Source organism: Psittacula echo (assembly GCF_963264785.1).
Source record: "Psittacula echo genome assembly, chromosome: 5".
Taxonomy (NCBI): Eukaryota; Metazoa; Chordata; class Aves; order Psittaciformes; family Psittacidae; genus Psittacula; species Psittacula echo.
In genome coordinates, this window is record NC_137739.1 from 29,177,096 (window position 1) to 29,204,291 (window position 27,196).

The 27,196-nt window shown below is 42.4% G+C and overlaps 1 protein-coding gene across 1 annotated transcript; it reads right to left on the reverse strand.

Annotated features, from left to right (window-relative positions):
• Window positions 1-2,121: 2,121 nt before the first annotated feature.
• Window positions 2,122-17,257, reverse strand: LOC308221100 (NADH-cytochrome b5 reductase 2; the record flags this gene model as incomplete). The annotated part of the gene is made up of 10 exons (XM_080617953.1): window positions 17,244-17,257; window positions 13,660-13,772; window positions 11,122-11,268; window positions 10,335-10,407; window positions 8,493-8,599; window positions 7,340-7,469; window positions 5,625-5,708; window positions 5,024-5,109; window positions 4,083-4,182; window positions 2,122-2,294 (listed from the first exon to the last, which is right to left on the reverse strand). Exons 2-10 carry the CDS (start codon window positions 13,702-13,704, stop codon window positions 2,122-2,124), a joined length of 945 nt encoding a protein of 314 aa, XP_080474079.1. The 5' UTR covers window positions 13,705-13,772; window positions 17,244-17,257.
• Window positions 17,258-27,196: the final 9,939 nt, after the last annotated feature.

The following is a 27,196-nucleotide window of genomic DNA, read 5'->3' on the forward strand; positions in this document are numbered from 1 at the left end:
CTTCTCATGAGAGACCCTGCACTGAATAGTCAGATTTTAGAAGCTAAACACCATTTTATTGTCCAAAATGGTAAAACCAAAGCAAATGATTTTTCAGTCACTTGAACAATGAAATTATAATGGAAAATTCAAAGGAACAAGAAAACAGTCTACACATCAGCCAACTAAAAATGTTTAATAAAAGGTACTGAATGTACCAGTCCAGTACATCTCCCATCTGGCAATGCAGTCACCACTAGTAACCAAGTGCTATGGGCATTTGAAATACTTTGTTGGGTTAATTAGCCACCAGACTGGTTACAGCACTACAAATAAGGTAAGCTGCTCTAACAGGGGCAGCCCTAATATCACTGGGATATTCCAAGCAGATATTCAGTTTTCTTTTGATGATATAACTCAGTGTGGTGTTCTGCTAACTTGGCTGTGAATAGTCAATCTATAAAGTTACTGGTATTTTTAAAACATGTATCTAAGTAAGAAATCCTAACTAGCATAACACTGGCATAAATGCTTATTTTTTTGACTGTTATGAATAAATGCTGAATGTTCCTCCATCTCTTGCTGACTGTGGCATGATTCTAACAGAAACACATGTGGTTGATCTCTTACCTGGAACAGAATCAACAGTGTGAAATCCTGTGTCTGTCTTTTCGTTACTCCTATGAATGTAATTGATGAAGTACAAAAATCTTTAACTAGTAGATTCCTTTTGTTTTATATGAGAAAGGCTGAGGGAGCTGGGTCTCTATAGTTTGGAGAAGAGGAGACTGAGGGGTGACCTTATTAGTGTATATAAATATATGAAGGGGGAGTGTAATGAGGATGGAGCCAGGCTCTTCTCAGTGGCAAACAATGATAGGACAAGGGGTAATGGGTACAAACTGGAACACAAGAGGTTCCACTTAAACTTGAGAAGAAACTTCTTCTCAGTGAGGGTGATGGAACACTGGAACAGGCTGCCCAGGGAGGTTGTGGAGTCTCCTTCTCTGGAGACATTCAAAACCCACCTGGACACATTCCTATGTAACCTCATCTAGGTGTTCCTGCTCTGGCAGGGGGATTGGACTAGATGATCTTTTGAGGTCCCTTCCAATCTCTAGCATACTGTGTGATACTGTGTAATAAAAATATTTAGTAAACATATTCATTAGCCCCTGACATCACAAGTCTTCTGACTCAGAGATCTGTCAGACCTTAAAACAACTGCAGGATAAACTAATTCCTGGAGACGAACATGCAGTACAGTACTTCACGTACTCAAGGCTAAGAATTAAATGCTATGTATGTGGTAAAAACACTAAGATGATTACCCAAGTATAAGATCATCTCAGCATAGCTTACAATAGAAAGTAAGAAACAATGTTTTCTCGTAAGCAAAGGAGATTTCTGAAGCTGCCAAAAGAGCAAGCACTGCATGTAGGGAATGACATTCAAATGGAACCACAACAGTAGTCATGTCTGTATATGCAGCCCAGAACTTCTCTATGCATTTGGCAGTGATTTAGCTAAGGCTGTCAGAAGAGAGCATGAAGTTATTTAATCTTCCCAAATAAATTTCACACTAGTGAGAATTTCTGTTACAATAACAGGCAATTTGCATGTTGCCCAAACTCTATTCACTTCTTCAGTAGCATAGTCTCTGATATTTGTTTGTTAGTCCTGGGAAAGGGTGTGAAGCAGCATGAAAAAAACAAAGGGGAGGAAAAAAAAGACTCTTCTTTGTACTGTGCTCCCCAGGATTTCCTAAATTAATTACCTGCAGAGCACTGTCAAAACAATGCCAGTCCTGCTTCACAGCCCTCTCCCAAATTCCATGCCCATGTCAACAAACAAGGGGTTTTATCTCTGTCCTACCTCTCCAATTACTCTTAATTGTTTTGTTTCTCAGGACTAACATTTCATACTAACTTAAGAGGTTAAACTAAGTTACTTCCACACAATTCAAGATGATCTCTCAATTTATTAATATTAAAATATCCAAAGGTAATCATGAAGTTATAAACCACAGGAATTCTTTTAAGTTGTTAAGAAACACACACACAAAAACATAGCAGTTACATACCAGTTGTTCCTGTAGGAAAACACACAGTACTTAGGAAAAAGTATCAGATGACATCAGTGTTAATAAGAGAATGTACTGCTCTTGGGATAACCAAGTTTGTCCAGGTTGGGCTGACAGGCAAACTGAATCATGGGTGGTGGCCCACACAGGAGAACCAGTGTCTCCCTGCCAGGGGGAGGAAGGTGGCTTTGAATCATCTCCGCAGTGATGAAGCCAGAACTGTACTTCCAATCTGAAACAGAGAGATTAAACTGTTAATCTGAATCTCCGAACAGTCTGAAGCCTTTTAAAACTGCCTGTGTTGTACTTGCAAAGTAGCTGTAGAATCAGTGAAGTTAAGCCACTATCACCATGCAAGCCAAAAGACGGTTAAATCTCTCACTGAGCTCAAACCTAGTGGTCCCCTTCCACAGGAACAAGAAGCATGTGAGTAACAAGGATCTCATTGATAAGACATGGAAGTTCTCAATAAGTGATAGATTTAAAAGAAATTAGACAGCAGGTAGGAATAAACAGGAAGAGTAAATTAAATTAGCTTCTCCAGTGAAGAGAGGTCACCTGGGGCAACTGTGCAGGGAGAGAGATTGAGACCTGTGCCATCCAACACATGAAAAAATACAAAAATAGGAAAGAGATCCAGTGATGAGGTGACAAAGTTTGATGATGACAAAAGTCCTGCTGTGTAAAGGGCTAAGAAAAAAGAATAAAAAGAGGAAAGAAATGCTAAATTAACCAGTAATATTATTGAATGCGTCTGCCATTCAGAGTGAGCCAAGTAGGGAAAATAATACTGCCTTCACATAAAAAAGTACGTGCTTTAAGATCATCAGGAGAAAGATACTGGGATTATGAAAACAGCAGTAGTCCAAAGGCATGTAAAATGTTACGGAGTATCAGGTAAGGGAAAGTAAACATTAAGTTTGCCTGCATCTTGACTGCCACTGTTCAGTGCTGAGCTGCTCAGATTAAAAAGGGACACAGCAGAGCTGGAAAAGATTGTGAGAACAAGGATGAGCAAAGGTACATAATCACTGCTGCACAGGGAGACCAGCAGCTGTCAGTGTACAGGAGATGGGGCAGTAGGCCCAATTGACAGATGTCTGTAAAATTAGTAATGTGAAGACAGTCGATAGGCACCTATTAATACTTTCTTCCAACACATGAATTAGGAGGCAAATACAAACCAGAGGATGTCATTCTTCAGACAAAAGTGCTAATCCTGTGGAACCACTAACGAACAGACTGCCAAAAAGCTCAGGTGGGCTCCAAATGAGACATGCTAAGTTCTTACAGAAGTAGTCCACTGAGTGTTACTGTAGCTATAGTTGGCTCAGAACTGAGAAATACTAAAGACTGGAAGAGTATCAAGGCATTTTCTGGCCTTCTACTCACGGCTGTTGCTGACATCAGGCACAGGACTTCAAATCTGACTCAGTTTTGCTCTTATGTTTGTTAAACAAAAGCTCAGATCGCTTACAACATCAGCAAACATGACTACCCCAGTGTCAGAAAAGACTCAGGAAATTCAACCTCTCCCTCCATTTCTAATTCATTGCTACACCAGCCTACAGTTAATGCCTTTATCTATACACATGGCAGCTCTGTTTTACCAGAATCTAATCTAGAGCTGCTGCAAAACAAAGATGTACCTGTACTATTTACAGGTATTAAGCAATTTAATGCCAAAAAAATGCTAACATAACCCAATTGGAGAAATAGCTTGAAACAGGGCTGAAACTTTTACTGAAAAGTCCCCAAAACTGGCGCCTCCCAGAATACATCAAAAGATCAACGGAATAACTTGTCTGACCTAAGAGGAGTTAATTTTAGTTCACTTTCTAAGACCCACCTGGTTTAGATCACTATTCAAAAGAGGTGTTACGGTAAGACTTCTTTCTGAGGGGCATCTTTGTCATTTAGAAGTGTAAGACAGGAGGATTTGGTATTATACTAATGGCCTCTTGAACACAAGTGAAACAGTGACCAGTAAACACAATTCCAGTGTGTACCAGCAGCTTACCTTGTGGAGGTCTGTCCAGTGTATACCAAAGAGTGAACTGATCAGGATGCCTCTTAGCAATGTCTTCTAGCTCAGCTCTCAGTAATATATCTTTCTCTGTCTGTAAAATGAGACTGCAGTTTAGGTCCAACCCACCTCAAGGTGCCCTCTAAGGTGAGCTCATCTGGCATTCAACAAGACAAAGGCAGGAATAACTCATTCAAACCGAAAACAAGTGGGGTTCCCCCCCGCCCCGTGCACAATAGCTATTAGCATTAAAGGCTTCTGTAAATTCAGATTAAGAATAACAACCTATGAGACTTAACAGCCACCTAAACACTGACTTAGAGATGGCAATTTTAACAACTTTTAAATTAAGGGTAAAATCACAATTAGCTGACTTTGTTTCTGACCCTGGCAAATGTGGCCCTGTACACCAGCATGGTGAAGGTTAACTGCAGAAACAGACTAACTGAACAAAATCTTCTGTGGAATCAGCAAAGAAGTAAATTGAGTAGAAGGATCAGGATCTGTTCTCAGTACTTATTCCCTAATATAGGAATTAGGGAGTACAAGTGAAAATATAAGGAGTGATCTTCAAAACAAATACGATCATGGGAACGGTGAGAGCACCATGCAAGTATTTTTGAAGGGTCTTATGGATCATTTTTTTATTCAGTTTCTCTTTAAATTGTTTTACTCCAAGACATTATATTAAGAGCTTAAATAATAACCATCTCCTGCTTCTCCCTATGCTGATCATTTTTAAATGTCCTATCTCAGATAAAATTTTCTCATAAATGGTTGGGTGAAATTCACAAACCCAAGGACACTGGAAGAGTATGAAACATGCAAAGCAGAATTTTCTCCAGGGGATAATGTCCATCACTTCAGAAAGCTCAGAGGCCAGCAGAGAAGCTAGGCCATTAAAGAAGGACAAACAGATGGGTCAGTACACTCGCCTGATTAGCAAAAAGAAGATAACATTTCGTGGAGTCCTTGGGATCACTTGTGATACGACGAATCAGCTGCAACATTGGAGTTATTCCTGTTAAAAAACAGAGTGGTTAAAACCTGGGTACTTCTTTCTGGGGCTGCAGTTTCAGTATTAAAGCTGCCTTTCCTCAGTCTTCAGCGGAAGCTTAGTTTGCACAGGGACAAATGCAGAGCTTGGGGGATTCTACTATTACAAATAGTCTAAAAAAACCCACCCAACCAATCCAAGCCCACAGTACTTCTATCTGGGGCTTTCCTCTTCAGCATTCTGTACCGCACACAGCCATTTTGCCTCCAAGATATTCTCCTAAAACATTTTTGGTCATTGAGACTGAAGCTTAGAGAGACAGTGACTTCTCTGAGGTCACACTGTAAATCAAGATTAAGACTCTGAAGTTTCTAGCTCCCAGGACTGAGCTCAAGCCACTGGAAAGCCTCAGTGTTGCTAGGAAAAGAAATACAGGTGTAAGTGCTCTGCTGCTGAAGTACCATGTTTGATACTTCTCACATATACCCACAAAGATATCTTTGCTCCCTAGATGTTCCACAGGATGTGAATAGTTTTACCTGTTCCTCCAGCTATCATCCCAAGATGTTTTGCAAACTTCTTCTCTGCTTCAGACTTCTTATGAGGCTTGATAAGAAAGGTACCTAGAAAAAAATATTCAAAACCTATAGGTATATTAACTCCAAAACAAACATGGATTGCTATATGCTAGCAATTAGGACAGATCTGGAAATGCTGAATGGACTCACCATAGCAGTGAGGACAAGGAGTTAAAAACCTCTTTGTCCCTAAAAACTCCAATTTTTGAACAACTGATCTACTCCTTCCCTGCTGTGCAACACCATTCATAATAAACTCCAGGATTTCCACATAGAATCACAGAATGGTTTGGGTTGGAAAGGACCTTAAGATCATTTAGTTCCAAACCCCTTGGAATGGGCAGGGATGCCTCACCCTAGACCATGTCATCCAAAGCCCTGTCCAGCCTGGCCTTGAACACTGCCAAGGATGGAGCATTCACTACCTCTGTGGGTAACCACCCTCACAGGAAAGAACTTCTTCCTTATACCTAACCTGAACTTCCCCTGTTTAAGTTCAAACCCATTATCCCTTGTCCTATTGCTACAGTCCCTGAAGAAGAGTCCCACATCATGCCTAGAACACAACTTGGCATCTGTAACACTGGTGGCTGCTAAAGGTAACCACAGCCCCTACAGAGAAAGAAGTTTCTTAAGACATCTTCATCATCCTCACTTGCACCATGGATTTCGCCATTTGCGTGTGTACACTCTCAATGGAGTTGTAATTAAACCAGCATCAAGCAAGAACCCCTGCCAAGTTTAGTATTTTATTACTGTAATTCACTTCCAGTCACTGAGATCCCCCATGACACCTGCACGAAGCTGGGTGACTCCTGCTGTCCTGTGAAGAGATCATCTTGGCCATTGCTGCTCTACACCTGGGTACACCATTGCTACCACAGAATCGTGACTGAATTAATCTCCAAGGACCAAGCCAAATGAAAAGCCCATGAAAAGCATTTTATACGAAAAGCGCTCAACATATTCCAGTCTTAAGGGATAAGTAACTGGTAACAAGCTTCCCTAGCTACTACTTTTTATAGCAGCCAAAGCAGAGCAGAAAGGAATGTTTGGAAAACATGCATCACTTGTTTCCTGAGGTGTAACAGATTCATTAGTATATTACTCATCATGAAAGGTCATGGTCCAGAGAAGTACTAAGCACTTATATCCCCCTTAAGTAACAGTTAAGTGCACAGTCCCTTTCAGTCAGCATCAGTGCAAAATTTTTCACTTGCATCATGAAAGAGGATTACTTCTCTGAACTCATTTCCTCACAGTCAACAGGTTTAATCATGAGATGGAACTGGCTCTCAGTCAGCAGGTTATTCAGTTACAACACAGATTCTCAGTGGGCTCCCTTAGTTAAGAAGCATCTCGAACATCTCCCTCCATATCTATAGCTGAGGTATTATTTCTAGTGCAGCCTTCTCAGTAGCATAATGCAATAGTGATTTCTTGACATGATACGGTCCCAGGAGTGAGACCAGCTACTCCTCACACAAAGTAAACACAAAGTACTCCTTTCCATCATATCAATTCTGATGGGCTCTTGATCAAGACCAGGAAAGGTGGATTTTCTCTTTTAAGCTTTTTAAAAAGAAGGTTTGCTACAAAGTTATCAAGTTTTATAAAACTAAAAATAACCAGCACAAATTCCTCCCGTTTGCTTTTCCACCTTCATGTCACAGTACCTGCCCCCTCATAGACAAGGAGCCCATTTGGCCCTCTGAAATCAATAATATCTCCAATCTTCATGTTATTGAGGTACTGGGACATCTTTCCACCTTCTGGAAACTTGGGATGCACATTTTTGTGGTAGACCTGTAAAAGCAATAATTCGCATGCTATTACCCACTACCTTTCATGCAGATAGTATTACAAGACTGTAGAACACAATATTGCAGGTCTGAAATTCAGCATCTGAGAAAGAAACTGAGACAGTTCTTTGCTCCCAGTTACCTGCTGTGCCTTGCAACAGGAAGTAGCCAAAATAAGTGAAATGCTCTGATAGACACATGTCCCCAAGCTCTCTGCTAACAGCCCAGCTAATAGGAATAGTCCAGCCAGATTATGTACTGATGCCCTCACTTCACTACTGCTCCAGCAAGAACCTTACAATACTCCACTTTTGTAATCACTCCTGAAAACAGCAGCATTGCTGCATCTTCTCAAGACTTTCTCAGAGACGTGAGCCATGTTATAAGTTTTTCACCTTTCAACACACATAATAAGTATTATGTAGTTAGTAACAATTCACCATACCTGAAGAACAGAGCACACAAAACAGCCCAGATTTTTGCCTAAGGACAAACTCTATCATAGAAAAGGATTAGAGAATCCAGAAGTCCTGGGATCAAATCATCCTGCACTCCCCAGCTTACATGATTTCCCTTGCTTCCATACCCTATTTTCTTAACCAATAAACACATTAGCAACAACTTCTGACATAGAAATATAATTACGATCTCACTAGCATCACCAAAAATCACAGTTCTTATTGATTTGTTTTCTACTTCCAGCTACTAGCAGTTAGTAGCAGCATAGGCATCTCGAGGGGGAGCGATTTCTATTCATGCATTGCCAGTTAAAAGGTAACTAGGGAGGTTCCTGCAGTACTGCCAAGGAAGTGATTCCCTTCTCCATCTACCCTACCTCTGCTGTCTCTCAGTGACATATAGCAGATACACAGGATACAACTCACTAGTTAAGGATAATGTGAAATGAGTTGTCTGCCATGCAGTCACCCTATTGGAAAAACAATCAATCAAAATAAACTCTATACTTCCCTAAAATGAAGTCATTCCAGTTAGCAATTTATCTAAATTAAAGGAAATCAAAATTTACCTTTATAATTAAATCAACATAACCTTTTGTCTCATCACTGGAAACTGGGGTATAGGCTCGAATCACCAGATTCCCATCAATTTTTGCAGAAAGGTAAACATGTTGGCCTGGGGAGAAAGAATTACAATCTCATTATTTTTTCATCCCTGAAAGAAAAGATGGGAGAGAAAAGCAGGTATTGTAAACCATTAAACACAAGCAATGATGGAGAAAGTCTGTACCAAATAAATGCTGTATAAAACATTTAGTCTCTTTTTGCAGCAAAAGTTTCTGGGGCACAGGGTAACTTAGGAGAGCTGCTATGTTACAGAGTCAAAGATAAGCCACAAGAAAAGTAGGAAACTTGTTATAAAATAGTGATATAGAAAGTTTATTGCTCATTCTCAAGTGCTCTGTATTTTGGGTTCTGCTGTTCTGACATCTATCAGCGAAGTGCAAGTAAGGGTAACACCAGCTCACAAAGGAGTAAGTATTACAGTTTAACAGCAACAGCCTCTCAGAACAAAATTCCCACAGATTCTGCACCAAGACATCAAGAACAAAGCCTTGGGTCATACTCCTTCTCCATAACTCCTACCTCCATAATGCTGCAGCTGCCACAGCATTGAATACTGCTGTCCACAGAAAGTTTTTTGCCCAACCTAATGCTCCAAGAGGCAGACTCTAAAAGCCACCTTTTTAATCTGCTGATTAAAAGAACTGAAACTCCTTGCCAAGAGTAATCTTCTCAGCCAGACAGCACTGATCTACAGAGCTGTATGGAAAAACAAAAGCAGGAACAGTGCTGGCAGAAAACACTTCTATTTTTAGCAAAATGATCCTGGTAAAAAAAGCAGAAGGCAGGAATCACCCAGAAAGTAATCTGGCACATACAGTTTCAGGATCCTACTCTTAAATTTTTAAGAGTACAGTCTGGATAAACACAAGCGCTACGGGGCACTTCTCAATTCATATATCATTTGTCTAGTTGGTGTGGACAGTTCAATTACAGTTTCCCATACAAGCCAGATAAGAATCTGGAGAAAGACTGCTGCCCTTGACAGGCAGGATGCAAAAGGTGGCTGTGCTTGCAGCACAGCATGGACAAACCCTGACACCTGCCACACAGCACGGGAAACTGTGAAAACACAGTACAAAACAAACAGGGCTACATCTGCAGATCAGAAAGGGAGACTTTCCCCTCACAGACTACCATGAATTCAAGGTCCAAGGTTCAATGCCATCAGTTTTGCAGGTTACGGGAAAGAAGACTGACAATCCTAGTCTGAAATGAACTTCTTGCTACAGAAAGCAAGAGGAAGCTATACGCATACGTACGTAAACCAAAGGTAAGTGCATAAATGGAAAAGCTTCTGAGTATTTCAGCATCTTCTATGTAGAGTAGTTGTACTTTCCCCTTTGTTCTGCACAGAATAGTTATAAGCTTCCAGGCAGAGTTGTTCTCATTCTCATTTACCAGTGCAACTGTATTTGCCAAAAGCCTGAGGGCAGTCACCAGTAAAGTGAGGGTACCAGATGGAAGTAGAATGCAAATAAGAAAAAACTTTGACAGATACCATTCTTGCTTATATCCTCACTGGCGATGAACTCCATCACATCCAGTTCAGTTTCACTGCTCTTGTTCTAAACTACACCACACAATTTCACACAGGCAGAACAAAGAGCACACAAAAGATCAGAAATACAACCCCTTGGGAAATCTGGCATTTCTCTCTGACATAGCAGCATTCAGATGCAGCTTTTAACTCCTTGCTTTGCTGACCCTTGATTTGCCAAACAGTCAGAACTCCTAGTACTCCTAAACCCAAAAACATATGTAAATGAGGTGCTTTCAGTACTTACCTACAGGTAACCCTAATTTATGATCTGGAGAAGGCAGCCCAAATCGGAATTTCTTAGTATCATGACTGATTTCCTAAAAAACCAAAACAAATGAAATCAGAGTGAGGTCAACATCACCACTGCTTTGAATTTTAAACTCTACTCAACACCATACACTTTAATAAGCCTGTTCTTGGCTAGCATGCAAGCCAAATGCTAGGAACGGAAGCAGAAATGGCTGTGGAAAATCAAGTTTAAACAGATCAGAAGTTTCTAAGCAGTCTTTTCCTCTTTAATTCCACAAGGAGTGTCTTCCTGTCTGCGCAATCCCCACAGAGCCTCTACATAAAGAGAATCTGGAAACCCTCCATCACCCAAGGCCAATGAGCACATTTCATCATCTGTGGCCAAAAATCAGGCAAGTCACAACGTGCCCCAACATCGGCTGTCAGGGTGGGCAGAAACGATGGGAGAAACACAGCTCCAAAGTAGGACTTACATACACAAAGACACGAGTCTACCCTCCTCTTGGAACAAGTGTAACACGGTAGCGTTGGCACAAAGGCTTTCCAGGATCCTGCTCTGCCCACAAGAAACACTGCAGTGCAGAGGGGCAGCCCAAGACACACCGCCCCTCAGACCCTCCGGCTGAGGCACCAACCTCCCATCCACACTGCCCCGAGCCCACGGACCGAGCGCCCCCCAGACCTCCGCCCGGCCTCGGCCGATGGGCAGGGAAGGGGCCCAGCAGGGCCCCCTAGAGTTGGCCCCCACGGAGGGGGTTCAGGCATTCGGCAGCTCCCGTCACCTCCTTCTCCACCAGCCGCAGCGGGTATTTAGCGAGCGGGTCCTGCAGGGTGACGAGGCCGCCGTCCCTTCGCCGCGTCCTTCTGAGCAGCAGCAGCAGCAGGGCGGATGCAGCTACCACGGCCACGGCGACAGCCACAGGAGCACCCTGTGAGGAGAAGGGCAGGCGGTGAAGGGCGCAGCCCGGCGAGCCGGCGCCCGGCCCCGGGCCGCATCCCTCCCGGCCCCTTACCGCCAGCGCCTCCATGGCAGCTCCCGGTGAGCAGATCGCGCCACCTGCGCCCTCTGCCCTCCGCCACGGCCCGCCCCGCCCCGTGGCCCAGCCCAACGCGCCGAGCTCGGCCACAGCGCCGGTAGCTACAGCGCCCCCCGGCGGGGCAGGGCGGGGATGGGACCGGGACCTGAGCACTGGACGGGCAGGGCCGGATCGAAACCGCGCTCCTCCCACAGCCGGCGCTGAAACGCGTTTCACCAGTCTGGGTTCCCGTTTGAAGTGTGCTTTGTAAAGCTAAGGCACGTTGAGAGTAGAGTATCCCGCACGCAGACCTTGCTGACGGTAAGGACCGCGGGGCCCTCCTAGATAGCATGTGCTGCTCCCCAGGATGGGAGCACAGATCTCCATAGGCCACTGCAAGCAACCGGGCCCGTCGTGCACAAAACAGCCAAACAATCTGCTACCCTGAGTGGACACCCACTGGCTACAGTCCTTGTTCCTCCTGCGCCTTTCCCTTACCTCAGTTCTCATTGCCTTCATGTTCAGCAACATAAAACGGTGATGCAAGAATCCTAGTCCTGTCCCAGTTTGCCACAGTGTGTCCCGTGAAACAGCAAAGTTCAAGTCCTACAGGCAGAAATAGCCTGCAACGCTATAATCTAACAATACAAGGTTCACAGAGGAAGAGGGCATTTTTCATTTTCATCCTCCCTCAAGCCTGCAAAAGGTACAATCCTAAGACAAGGCCATCAAGGCTGCACCAATATTACAGGTAAAGACTGCATTACAGTGCCAGTGCACCCAGCAAGGTGCACTGCTGGACTGCTGGGCTTTGCAACTGTGACTTTCTCTTACTTTGTGACAAGCAGCACTAACGAAGTATTTAGTATCTATAGGCTTCAAATTGCTTTCAAACGAAAAAACTCACAAAAGAGACTAAGTATCATTATTACCCTCCACAGAGGGTAGGACAGGATGACACAGTTTGGGACAGACACAAAATCAATTAACAGAAAACACACATCTTTGAAATCCAAGCCACACAGGCCAAAGTAGTTCATCTAAAACAGAAGCATGCCCACGTCACACAGATGCATCTTTCTCAAGAGGAAGAAAACAAACTGATGAAACCTATGGGGAAGGAAGGAATGCCAGAAATCACGTCACAGTCTACCAAGCTGTGGATGGTGAGTGAAACAAGGAGAAGATAATAAATCTGTTTTGTTAGGTTTTGGAATCCTTGTCATTTATATGACTTGTAAAAAGACTGAAAGAAAGACATTCAGCTACTGAAGTACTGACTATGGAAGACCAGAGAATTAATACCTCACCATGCTTCTTTAATTCTTTGTTAATACTAGCTTTCCACACCTGAGTTCAAAAGCAGGGCAGCCACTACCAAAATGCTACATATTACTACTCTGTTCCTGAAGTAGATTAACTCCTTTATCAGTGTCACACACAGCCACCATCCTGCAACCATACTGTAACTGAGCCCAAGGCCCTTCAGGCTGAATGACCCATTCTCTACGATTCAAGAAGCAGCCAGATTCTCCCCCCATGGTTGTTGCGACTTATTTTCCGGCAACATGGTACAGCTTGGAATTTTTTTTATGTATTTTGCTTTTGGTGATCTACCATATATCCATATGTCAAAAGGCTTTAAACTCAAGCAGAATAAGGCAGAATAAAAATACCAGATAAGAAACATTCATATTGCTCAGCCAGAATTTATCCTGAAGGATAAATAGGAACAAGTGGAGGATAAATAGTAAACTTATCCTATTTTTTTAATTTTCAAGGCAGGATTTTGTCTACTATGACTAATAAGTGCACAGCTATGCAATTACCAGTAGCTCTCTGCACTACTGATAGGAGCATTCATCTTCCCTCAAGAACAAGACTCTTTTTTTGTTTCAGTGAGACAAAAGCAAGAGGGATTCTATAGAGCTTGAGAAACCAAGCCTAATTCTTTCCTTTTGTAGACTTGTCTTACACAGACATAACATCCACAGTTCCTCTGGTGTTACTGTTAAATTCAGTCCTTTGAAATGCAAAGAATCAAGTCTAGTCACTTCTGATGAAGAAATGACAGTCCTTCTGTGCACCCAATACATGCCAATAAATGGATTTTTAAATGAGATAAAAACTGCCCTTGTGCCACTTGTCCCCAAAAAGTACAAAGGAAAAAAGGCTAGGGGAAAAGAGAAGAAAACTGGGAAGATCACATGAGAATGTAGTTCTGCACTACCACTTAAATATAGGATTGTCACATGCTTTTGGGCAGACCCACTGTGGAAGAAAGGAGGGTCAGGAAATGCATACCTTCAGACAGAGTACAGCTAAGGATGTCATCTGGCTGTGTCTCATGGGGATGTCACAGGAGCACAAGCAACCAGGAACAGTACGATGCAGCAAGTCATTCTGCTGGCCCTGGGCTGGAAAAGGAGGTGGCAAAGAAAAAGTATTATGAAGCAAGAATTCACAGAGATCATGTCACAGAGTCAGAGATCAGTAGTGTTCTTAACATCTTTTGTATCTATATAGCTAGAACTCAGGTTTCAGATAACTGCTTCCTCTTCTATACTATTGCCAGGCAAGCTTTAACAAAGGACATACACTTTCTATTTTCTGATGAAGAGCAACAAAGGTTACAAACATGCTCTAATAACCACTTCTGCAAAGACTGCCTCAGTGCATCACTAGCACTGTATTTGGGCTCTCGGCACACATGTGTCATCCCCCCCCCCAGCAGGACTACAGTTCAGAGCTAACCAGGAAGATTTATGGTCACAGATGCTCCCGTAACCAAAGGTCAGAACAAGGTATTTCTGGTCACAGACTTTCATTCTAAATGTTTAGCACAGAGCTAATAAACAATGTGATGAGTCTTCACTCGCTTTTGTATAACATTACAAAGCCATTTTTACTTACATGCCAACAGAAGGATTATATGCAGGTCTTAAGCACCAGGGAACCCAAGCCTACCTCACTACTCAGGTAGGCTACCAGTATTCTACCTTTTGACTGTAGGGGTCAGGAAAGTCTCATGTAACTGTCAAGAATTAAAGTGGGCTTTTAATAAGTTTTGTAAAAACTAAAAAACAATTCCATTACATGAACTCTATTGAAAGTATTTTTTTATTTTTTAAAATCAAAATTAATTTACATCACAAACCAGTTCACAATATTGCTAAAAGATACTGACAGCTTACAATACACTAAAAAGATAAACAAAGGCAAAACTAAACTATTTGTAAAACCATACTAGGGCAAACACAAAAGGTCAGTATCACACAGTCAAACAAAAAGTACCCTAACAATCAATTCAAAGACAAACAATTTAAGACAGCACTTCAAATACACAAAAGGATTTTTTTTTAAGAGCTGTCAATTTCTCAGCATATAACCCCTGCATTCAATAGGGCTGGCACAGCTGATACCATCTGTTGGTCTCCCCCACCTTTGTATTTTTCTGAACACACCCAGTTGATACCCTTGTATTAAATTAATGAGCAGATAAAAACTTTACAGGTATTTTAAGCCACCTTGTTCCTGTTAAGCAAAATAAAATAGCAACAAAGTGATGAGACATGTTTGCTCCCAGCACAATTAAATTGGTATTGTCAGCTCATAGCAACTTCCACCATAACTGAACATTAACAGACCTCCAAAATTAAAAATTAGAAAGGATATTTTCCTTCCATTGCTCTCCAAAGACCAGTTCAGGGAGCTTATCCAAAACAGAACAAGCATACTATATCAATAATGTAATACAGCTGTGTCTTACACTTCATCTCAATTTGTCCATAGTCCTTCCTCCATGAAGCATAGCCATACTTTCACAGAAAGCTCATGCTCCAGATTATTTTCTGGGCTTTTGCCTAAAACTTTACAGTGAAGAGAAGAAACTGGTGAAAAACATTTACCGTATTCATTGGGGAATAAAGTTAGAGGGGCTATTTTTTCCCCCAACTACAAATAAAATTATATCTTGTGAAAAAAATCCAAACAAACAAGCAAAAAACCAAAACCAACCCAGGCGTTCAAACCAGTGTCATCAAAAAAACAGGGTTATTGACATCAAACACATGTATGGGTAACACATCACTAATGATTTTTGCCATTGATATAAACAGAACCAAAATGAGGTATTTTTCTTACTTTCTAGTTATTATGTCAAAGAAGGATTATACTTGTGTTACCGATTGTACTATCATACTGATCCAGTTTCTGAACACTAAGACTGTGTACAGAACAGCCTGCAAAAATAATTGGAGCCCATAACCACAATTTCTTGTTTAAGCAGACGTTTGGGCATTAAGCAAATTGCTGTTTACAAGTAAATATGCTCAGTTTGCAGTGTGTGGATAAAAGTAGCTCTTTAATTACGTGTGCAGATTAATTAGGATAGCTGTCAGTTCTTCCATGATGCCAAAGGCCCTTGGCCTGTCTTTTCAAACACTTCTAACCCTTTAAACAACACGCATTTGGTAAAACAGGAATTGTATTAAAAATATCCTTTTCCATGCAATTGGATTGATTCACATGACTAATGAGTAAATAATATTCTCCTCCTTCTCAGTGATGCTCTATTACTGCCACTGCCTATGTCCTGTCAGAGCCACAGGTAACACTCCCATTGACCTTAATGGAAGGATGACTGACTGCCCGTTCCATTGTTTTACACAGGCACTTATTTGATCTCGCTTCTGCAGTGTTTATGTGCTTTTCAGTACTACATTTAGCTCTGGAGTCCTCAGTACAGGAAAGACATGGACCTGTTGGAGAGGGTCCAAAGGAGGCCACAAAAACAATCAGAGAGATGGAACACCTCTCCTGTGAGGAAAGGCTGAGAGACTTGGGGTTATTCAGTCCGGAGAAGACTCTGGGGAGACCTTATTCCGGTCTTTCAGTACTTAAAAGGGGTCTATAAGAAGGATAGGAGAGACTTTTTAGCAGGGCCTGTTGTGACAGGACAAGGAGTGATGGTTTTAAACTAGAAGAGGGGAGGTTTGGGCTGGATGCGAGGAAAAGATTTTTTACAATGAGAGTGGTAAAATCTTGGCACAGGTTGCCCAGAGAGGTGGTGAATGCACCATCCCTGGAGACATTCAAACCCTGGATGTGGTTCTGGGCATTGCAGGGACATTGGACTAGTTGACCTTTGAAGGTCTCTTCCAACCCAAACTATTTTATGATATGCTTGCCATATGATGCTTATTTTCCCTCTCTTTCTTTCTAAGATAAACTAACAGTGTCAGAAGCCTAAAAGTAACTGTCTGCCTCAAGCACACATGTGTAAAGCCAAAGTCTCGATTCATGTAAAACAGCAGTAAATTTACCAGGGCATCAGCTACTTTGGAATCTATTCAGCAATTGTGAGCTAACACACTCTCACCAAATTCTGCTTTCAGTGGCATTTGTGCTTTGGAAATGTTTTACAATGTGGTCCATCAGAACCGTGCTTTTGATGGTCACACCATGAAAATGGGGAGATCTGCTAAAAGGAGTAAAAAAGAACAGGGTAAACTTTGCTAAGATCATCATCAAAGTCAGGCTGTAAATTTGTCAAAGCAGGCTCAGCTGCCACCATGTGTCAGTTCGTGCCTCCCTACCTTCTCCCAGCCCTGAGAAACAAAGCAGCAAAAAGGAAAAAATATTCATCAGCACGAGAAATGCAACAGAGAGGGGAATAACAACACATCCAGAAGAAAGAAGATTTTCAGAAGTGACTACTGATTTAATTTCATTTATTCATTTCTAAAATATCCCTAGCTGAATACCTAAACAGCCAAGATTTCAGGAAGTGCTGAACACCAAAATATAAAAATGGCACCCTGGAAATGTCCTGAAGTTAAGCATCTAGCAATAGCAAAGATTCATTTAATCATTTTTTTCATACATACCACTACCATTAACAGTCTGCTTGATCCAGTCAACAAAAACACCAACGTTTGTGTATACTCCTGGGTAGCTCTTCCTTCCACATCCCAAGCCCCAGCTAGTGATTCCATGAAGGGTGTAAAATCCCGAGTTATCTTCTGAAGGACAAACTAATGGGCCACCAGAATCACCCTGCACAAGGATAAAGGAATCTTCTTATAAGCTGTCATCACTCACTATGTTTCTAAATAATCAGTTCACCTACAAGGGGTCCCAGCTTCTCATGTGTTTGGGGGTTTCTGTTTTTTAAAAAGCAGAGAAAGAAATAACTCTTGTTCAAGGGAAGTATCTCGTTTTGTGATAAGAGTAATTAAAATCCTACTATTAAGGAGTCACTTACTGTAAATCACCTACAGCCTGTTTGCAAAACAGCAAGAAAAGGGGGATGGGGTTGTAACCGGGCTTGCCCCAGTGGGGCAGCACTCTAGGATTGATGAAGACTGGGAGGCCTCCTATAATCCTAGGGTGAAATTGGTGAGCTCAGCTCCCTCCTTGAAATGCCTGTACACCAATGCGTGCAGCATGGGAAATAAGCAGGAGGTGTTAAGAGACCTGTGTTAAGTCAGGAGATTATGATCTGGTGGCAATTACAGAGACGTGGTGGGACAGCTCGCATGACTGGAATATAGTCATGGAGGGCTATGTCCTTTTCAGGAAAGACAGGCCAGCCAGGCGGGGTGGTGGGGTTGCTCTTTATGTGCGAGAGCAGCTGCAATGTACTGAGTTCTGTCCAGGGACGGGGGACGAGCGAGTTGAGAGTCTGTGGGTGAGAATTAAGGGGCAGGCTGGCAGGGGCAATACTGTTGTGGGTGTCTGTTACAGGCCACCAGATCAGGGTGAGGAAGTTGACGAGGCCTTCTACAGGCAGCTGAGAGCGGCCTCACAGTCACAGGCCGTGGTCGTCGTGGGGGATTTTAACTTCCCTGATGTTTGCTGGAAGGACTACTCAGCAACCCAGCCACAGTCCAGGAGGTTCCTCCAGTGCATGGATGATAACTTCCTCATGCAAATGGTGGATGAGCCAACCAGGAGAGGAGCGCTGCTGGATCTCACCCTCACTAACAAGGAGGGTCTGGTCGAAGCAGTAAGGGTTGAGGGCTGCCTTGGTTGCAGCGACCACGAGATGGTGGAATTCAGGATCTTGTGTGGTAGGACCAGTACAATAGCAAGTAGAATTGCAACCCTGGACTTCAGCAGGGCAAACTTTGGCCTTTTCAAGCAATTGCTAGGGGAAATCCCATGGGCAAGGCTGCTTGAAGGTAAAGGGGCCCAAGGTAGTTGGTTGACATTCAAGAATTGCTTATTCCAAGCTCAAGAGCAGAGCATCCCGACATGTAGGAAGTCAAGGAAGAGGGCCAGGAGACCTGCGTGGCTGAATAAGGAACTGCTGGGTATGCTCAAGTGGAAGAGGAGAGTTTATAGGTCATGGAAGGAGGGGCTGGCCACTCGGGAGGAATATAAGGCTGCTGCTAGAGGATGTAGGAAGGCAGCTAGGATGGCTAAGGCCTCCTTAGAATTAAATCTGGCCAGAGGGGTCAAGGACAACAGAAAGAGCTTTTTCAAATACATGGCTGATAAAACTAACACCAGAGGCAAGGTTGGCCCACTGGTGAACGGGATGGGTGCCCTGGTGACAGAAGATACTGAGATGGCAGAGTTATTGAATGCCTTCTTTGTCTCAGTCTACTCTGCCGGAGGCAGTCCTGAAGAGCCCTGTACTCCTGAGACCTCAGATGAAGTCAGGTCACTGGAGCAGTTTGCCTTAGTCCATGAGGAATGGGTTAGGGACCAGTTGAGCAATCTGGACATCCATAAATCCATGGGTCCAGATGGGATGCACCCGCGGGTGCTGAGGGAACTGGCGGAAGTCATTGCTAGACCACTCTCCATCATCTTTACCAAGTCTTGGGAAACGGGAGAGGTGCCTGAGGACTGGAGGAAAGCAAATGTCACTCCAGTCTTCAAAAAGGGCAAGAAGGAGGACCCGGGTAACTATAGACCGGTCAGCCTCACCTCCATCCCTGGGAAAGTGATGGAACACCTTATCCTTGATGCCATCTTAAGGCATGTCAAGGATAAGAGGGTTATGAGGGGCAGTCAACATGGCTTTACCAAGGGGAAGTCATGCTTGACCAACCTCATAGCCTTTTATGAGGAAATAACATTGTGGATGGATGATGGCAGAGTGGTGGATGTGGTCTACCTTGACTTCAGCAAAGCATTTGACACAGTCTCCCACAGCATCCTCATAGCTAAATTGAGGAAGTGTGGTCTGGATGATCAGGTAGTGAGGTGGACTGCAAACTGGCTGAAGGAGAGAAGCCAGAGAGTTGTAGTCTATGGGGCGGAGTCCAGTTGGAGGCCTGTATCTAGTGGAGTGCCTCAAGGGTCAGTACTGGGACCAGTATTATTTAATATATTCATCAATGATTTAGATGAGGGAATTGAGTGTACTGTCAGCAAGTTTGCTGATGACACTAAGCTGGGAGGAGTGGCTGACACGCCAGAAGGCTGTGCTGCCATCCAGCGGGACCTGGACAGGCTGGAGAGTTGGGCAGGGAGAAACTTGATGAAATATAACAAGGGAAAGTGTAGAGTCCTGCATCTGGGCAGGAACAACCCCAGGTTCCAATATAGGTTGGGGAACGACCTGTTAGAGAGTAGTGTAGGGGAGAGGGACCTGGGGGTCCTAGTGGATGGCAGGATGACCATGAGCCAACACTGTGCCCTTGTGGCCAAGAAGGCCAATGGCATCCTGGGGTGTATTAGAAGGGGGGTGGTCAGTAGGTCGAGAGAGGTCCTCCTTCCCCTCTACTCTGCCCTGGTGAGACCGCATCTGGAATATTGTGTCCAGTTCTGGGCCCCTCAGTTCAAGAAGGACAGGGACCTGCTGGAAAGAGTCCAGCGCAGGGCGACTAAGATGATTAAGGGAGTGGAGCATCTCCCTTATGAGGAAAGGCTGAGCGAGCTGGGTCTCTATAGTTTGGAGAAGAGGAGACTGCGGGGGGACCTTATTAGTGTATCTAAATATATAAAGGGGGAGTGTCATGAGGATGGAGCCAGGCTCTTCTCAATAGCAAACAATGATAAGACAAGGGGTAATGGGTATAAACTGGAACACAAGAGGTTCCACTTAAACTTGAGAAGAAACTTCTTCTCAGTGAGGGTGACAGAACACTGGAACAGGCTGCCCAGGGAGGTTGTGGAGTCTCCTTCTCTGGAGACATTCAAAACCCGCCTGGACACATTCCTGTGTGACCTTATCTAGGTGTTCCTGCTCTGGCAGGGGGATTGGACTAGATGATCTTTTGAGGTTCCTTCCAATCTCTAACATACTGTGATACTGTGTGACTGTGATTTCCAATCTAGCAACTAGGCTGTGTGCAGAGGGAGCAAGTAGGAAGAAAGGGAGTAGAGGTGAGAAGTAAAACGATACCATAAGACTGACTGTGTACAGCTGCACTTGCATTCACCATCAAAAGTGGTAGGTCAGAGACCATCACAGAAGAGCTGTAATCCATTTCCCCAGCTGGGAGAGAGAGCATAGGTCTGAAGCAAGTTCATATATATAAGCCAGATGTAAGAGGTAAATTAATGACTTCGAGGTTTAAACTACAGCAAAGACTCCTTGCATCCCTCTGCCTACATATGGACAAAATGCATTAATGAGTAAACTTCATGCTACAGTTGCTTCTCTAGCTTCCTGCCTTAACGTATCACATTGTGCAATATATTTATCAAGGCAAAGGCAATGTGGTTCATGTTGTCAGTGATAGTTTCTTGCAGTTAACTGCTGTTATGCTAACAAGTTAATTTAAAGGCAGTGGGAAAGAAGGAGCTGAGGCCTATAAATCATGTTAAGTGTTGTATGAACATGCTTTATGATATGCATAGCCTTTTTCTGAGTTATCTTTGCGAATGGAAAGACATTACTTTTCTCCCATGTAAGAAAGAGGTTCATAATTTCCTTGAGAAACATGACATTAGTACTCGGTATTTAGCATGAATCATACAGACATTCAGGTAGCCATTTCATTGGATTCTATTTTCCTATCATCAGTACATAGTACAGAGCATAATCTATTTTCATTAGCATCGAGTTTCACCAACAGTAACAATCCACAACATACATTTTGCTCTACTTGTAACTAGCCTGTTCATGAATATGATTTATGGTATTTCTTTACAGGGATGGCTCTATCAGGTATACCACTTCTTGTCACTAATAAATTCGACAGATCAGAATTAATTAAGAAAAATTGACATTCCAGCTACTTTTCTGGTCTCTGGACAAAACCTGCCCTACACTTTCACTGTTGGCTGGGAGAAAGCAGATGTTTTCAAAAAGAATCACCTTTTAGACTGAGGCAAATGAAAGAAGATATGTCTTGTGTGAGAGAACACACAGAGTCAGTTTTGGGGACACAGAGCAAAACCAACTCAGATGCTGCACCATCTCTACTGAAGAGTTCTTAAAGTCATACTATTAAAATGGTTGAATGTGCACTCATCACACTAAGTTCAGTCCATATGCACAACTGATTCAGCTCTGCTTTTAATTGATGCAGAATATTTGGAGAGATAACCATAAAACCACTACAGGAGCCTGTGATTTTACAAGCCCAAATAATTATCACATATCTCAAGTATGGAGTCTCACTGAAGCTACAATCACTGCATGCTATTTACTTTCATGCAGAATGGGTGAGTTAATAGAATAAAATTTATAGCCCTGTTTATGTGTAACATCAATTTCCCAAAGTTTTTTTTCCTTAATGCCTAAAAGAAATATTTCATCCTTGTATGAACATCCACAATTAAATCAGTGTGTTTAGATACCCACAATGAAACCAGTGTTTGCAATATGTGCAAACTGACTGTCCTAGGTTCAGCTGTAACAGTTATTTTTATCCTTCCTACTAGCTGCTGCAGTGCTGTGTTTTGGCTCTAGTTTGAGGACAATGCTGATAACACACTGATGTTTTAACTGTTGCTGTGTAGCACTTATCCTGATCAAGGACTTCCCTGTCTCTCATGCTCTGCCAGTGAGGAAGGGCACAAGAAGCCCAGAAGCAGCAGAGACAGGACACCTGACCCAGGCTCTGTGCCCAGTATATAAACTGGGAGGAGTCACCTGGAAGGCCCAGATCACTGCTCAAGTTGAGCTGGGTATCAGTTGTTAGGTGATAAGCATCACTTGTGCATCACTGCTGTTTATTGCGATTTTTTTTCCCTTCCTTTTTTAGTTTTATTTTCTCCCCCCTTGTTACTTCCCTTACCATTATTATTAGTGGTAGTAATTGTAGTTTTATATTATACTTCAGTTATTGGACTGTTCTTATCTCAACTTATGGGGCTTACATTCTTTCAATTCTCTTTCCCATCCCACCCGGACGGGGTGAGGAAAGGTAGGGGTGAGCAAATGGCTGCGTACTGCTGAGTTACCAGCTTGGCTTAAACCATGACATCAATGCACTCTAAAATGCAATCTCATGCTTTTTCTCATATGTACTATTTAATGAGTAGATATGGTAAGTTCAGTTATACACAGGCACAAGCACGCACATATATCTGTGAATGTGGCTTTTTTTTTAATAAGGAAGGGCCATGGCAAAGCAGAAACTGCTCTGTAAAGTGAAACAGCTGATTCTGTGGGCCTGACATCACTCTACATTTCTTTTGGGAGGGTTTACTCCAGACTAACTCTAGTGCTGTCAACTGAATTAGTTGCTGGGGCACATCAGGATGGCTCCCAGGGTAAATTTCTCATTTCACATTGTTCCACTGCAGAAACCCAAGCATGATAACAGGAGAGGATCAGGAGATTTACTTTGGAAGTGCATGGCTAGTCAGAGGTAAAATGCTAATGTAGCTGTACCCTATTTTATCACAACTCCTACTGCTTCTAAATGAACATATGAAGGCTGAGCTGAACAAGATTTGTTTTGACCTACACTCTCCAGAGGAAACCTAAATATCACATACCATCATGCTTCCAGTTATGAAATTATGCCTTCAGCTCTAAATAAGAAAATAGGTTTCCAGATATCAGAAAGGTAAACGCTGAGATATAGCATACAATAAGCAAGTCTTACTTAGTGTGGTTCCAAATATGCAGTTGGCTTTCTCTATTATCTTGAGTTCGGACTCTGGAACATGGCTTTGGATATGGCACATCATTCTTAATCAGTTTTGGCTTTATTTTTTTTTCTCCTGGTGGAAACAGCTTACTCTTATTTTCTTACATTTTAAGCCTGCCAGGAAAAACAAGAATCTACGTCCTCCCTAACTTTCTCACTTCTTCCACCACAAAAGGATTTAGACAACTTTTGTTAAAGAGGAAACATTCTGTGAACCAAAAACCTCCTTATCTTCATGCAAGACCTTGAATATCTAAGAAAATAAGTTCCCTCAACTTTCTAGGCTCTTTTACTGTTTTGAGCTTCCTGTATCAACTGTTCTCCACAGGGTACTCTGTACCAAAGCTACATGTATATACCTTCTATTCGTAACTGGCAACACTGAGAATTTCTCTGTGAGGGGCAAAATTTTCTTCCTTTCACCGAGAATCAACCTTAACTTCTTTATACTTCCCTCAGTGTGGACTAAGCAAATTCCATCACAATGCCATGTGCAAGAAAACATATACTGACCCATGACAATTTTCTAACTTGCCTTAATGAAAAGTTCTGTGGATTATAAAAGAAAATTAGACCAAGTGTTTTATTGAGAAACTTTTTGGTAAGAATTAGTAGAAAACTGTTTTCCTTCTATATAACTCCATTCAGCAGTGATGAATCTTTTTCTGTGATTTATCAGGCATTTTTATAAACACAATAATACGTCTTTAATATTTACCAAAATTGTGGCAAGTAACAGCTTTCTGAGAGATCTGTCACCCTTAAAGAACAATATCCCCTATTTCAAGGGAGGAGTGCTTTATTTAACATGAACAGCCACCTGAAGTATTTCAATGATACTCATATTTTTTTCAAATGAAATATTAATTATTATTTTCAAAACACCACTTTCTGTTGTCATGTTCATTTGACACAGGTGAGAATTAAAAAAAGAAGTCATCAGATTAAATATGATCCACATGTGTGTTTTCTAAACACAGGATTTAACAAATGGAAAAATCAGTATAAACGCTTCTTTAATGTGTTTTAAAATGTCAGTGGGAACAAATGAATATTTTATTACCTGAAACATGAACTCTTCAGCATTCAGCTGGGATTATATAACTTTAAACTGCATCTGAGCAAAAGTCTTATGCTACTGTCTAGGCAGTAGAAATAGCCTAATTTGGGAATAAAAAAGACAGACCCCAAATCCCAGAAGCACTGTATTGCCTGTCACAAGGAAACCACAATCAAAAAGGGTTCAGGAGATGCAAATGAAGTGGCTTTATAAACAATACAGTATTCTGGAGAAAGCTCCAGGGTATGGTAAATGTGTCTGAAGAACTAGAGGAGTACGCCTGGAATAATCAGCCTGCAGCACTTATTAAAAGAGAGTATGTAAGAAGCTTTGACATTCAAACAGAAAGACACAATTCCTAAATAATACAACATCCTGGAGAAACTGGAGTGTCTTGGGTTCAGCAGTAGCAGTCAGTTTTTCTCCTTCTTAGTAGCTGTTGCAGCACTGTGTTTTTGACTTTCAGCCTGGGAACAAAGCTGATAACACTGATGTTTAGACTGACCAAGGACTTTGTGAGTCTCATGCTCTGCCAGGGAGGAGGAGAAGCTGGGAGGAAGCAGGGACAGGACACCTGACCCAAACTAGCCAAAGAGGTATTCCATACCACAGCACGTCATGCCCAGGATGTAGAACTGGGGGCCCAGAAGGGCTGGATCATGGCAGGGTGGGGGTGAGGTAACGGTTGGTGAGCAGTTGTATTCTCTTGCTTGTTATTTCCTTTATCATTATTATTATTGGTGGTAGCAGTAGTGGTTTGTGTTATACCTTAGTTATTAAACTGTTCTTCTCTCAACCAGTGGGAGCTGCATTCTTTTGATTCTCCTCCCCGTCCCTCCAGAAGCGGAGGGAAGAAAGGTTGGGGGGGGGGGGGGGAAGTGGACTTCGTGGTTCTGATTTACAGCCTGGGCTTAAACCACGACACTGGAGATAGCAGCTCAGGCAAGGACAGAGGATGCTAATGTGCATGGCGAGATTCCTCCAGAAACTGGAGTAAATGAAAGTGTATGGGTTGGTAATTTGGGTAATCTGGCTAGTTTTGAAAAGTGAGGCTGACCTTCTACTAAAGGATAAGACTGAACAAATCAAATATGGTAGCCTTGACTACACTGAGAACTGCAATATGAAAAGCTAGCCATTAATGCACCAGGGACTACTAAAAGGATTATTACAGCTAGGACAAGCAAAGCAGTCCTTGTAAAATAAATGCACTGCTACAGGATAAATTCTTCCAGAACCCCAAAACCAAATGCATTTGATGAAGAATTGGGATATGGCCCCAGGCATAAATTATAAGCAAGATTAGCCTGTCAAAAACAAATGCAAAACCAACAAGCAGTAGTACCTTTGACTGGAGAGAAACAAAGAACACTCATGAAGAAATACTGTGATGGCTGGTACAAAGAGTAACTGCGAGTTGCCTCAGAAGAAGATTAAAGAAGTTGATGAAAGACTATGGGTGAAATTGTACGTTGCGTATGATATGTGAAAGCCAAAATGAAAAATAAAAATATTCAACTGGTTCTCAGCCTGGAAAAGCTGAAGCATTGTAACAGAAACTCAAAATCTTTTGTGTTACAGTAGGGCTAAAAATAAGGGGGGTTTCACTTTGAAATGACAGACCCATATGCATAAACAAGGGAAAAAGAATAAAAGCAGATTTTCTGTTTGCATCTTTGGACAACTTTTGGGTGCATGAAGACTGGGAATTGGCTTTCATAAATATTCTGGAAAACTGGAAGGTAGTAAAAAATTCTAGAAAGGAGCTTCTCTGTAGGAACTAAAAAAGAAATGTAAGCAGAAAGCCATGGAGAGTGTTTCAGAAGTCTATATTGAAGATGTGCACTGGGGTGAACCTCAGAGTCCTGTACCTTGACCGCATAGGTAAAGAAGTTACTGAGTGCTGCAGCCTCTTTCTAATGCACAGCTCCCAATTTTATTCCCATGTACACCAAGGCATGAGAGAAAAGGAGAGAAGTGATGAAGCACAGCCAAGTCACACCCTGATATGGAATCAGGATATAGAGCTCACAAAGGCATTCCCAGACCATCAGTCTACACATAAATAGAAGGACTGAGAATCAGCCAAACCTTCTGTGTGTCTAGAAGGCAGCAAGTTTGATCAGTGGAAAAAGCCTAGCACCATTTCTTAGTTCCACTATGACTAAACAGCTAATTCTGTCATCTAATTTTTTCCAGATTATGTCATATTGAAAAGAATATGCAGCTTTGTTCAGAGCATAGGGTTTGCGGAGTTCATTATTTCTACTGCAGCATTTACAATTAAAAGATTGCACTAAGTGATGAGTCTTTTTCAGACATTCAGATAAAATGTATTCCTTCCACTGAGTTAAAAATTGTGAAGGGAGATAATTAGGCCAGTGTCCCTTATAAGGTAACTATACATGTGTCTGTTCCAGACTACTGAGATATCAGGTAGCCCAGCTGGCTGTGCTAACCTCAGAACTGGAATCAGTATCACTGCATCCTCATGGCACTGCACTCAAACTAATTAGCTGAGTGATGAGAGACAGGGCTTTTTCAGCTTGCCATGTGTTTTATATTATATCCTAGCTTAAGCTAAATGTGTCCACTCTGCTTGCTTCTGGAACGTGTCTCAGCCTCCTGGGAGTTTGCTTAGGGGTCTCTGAATGCTGCCTCCTGTGGGGTGCAGGCAGGCCCTGAGCAGACAACCCTGGGTGATTTGGTACAGCCC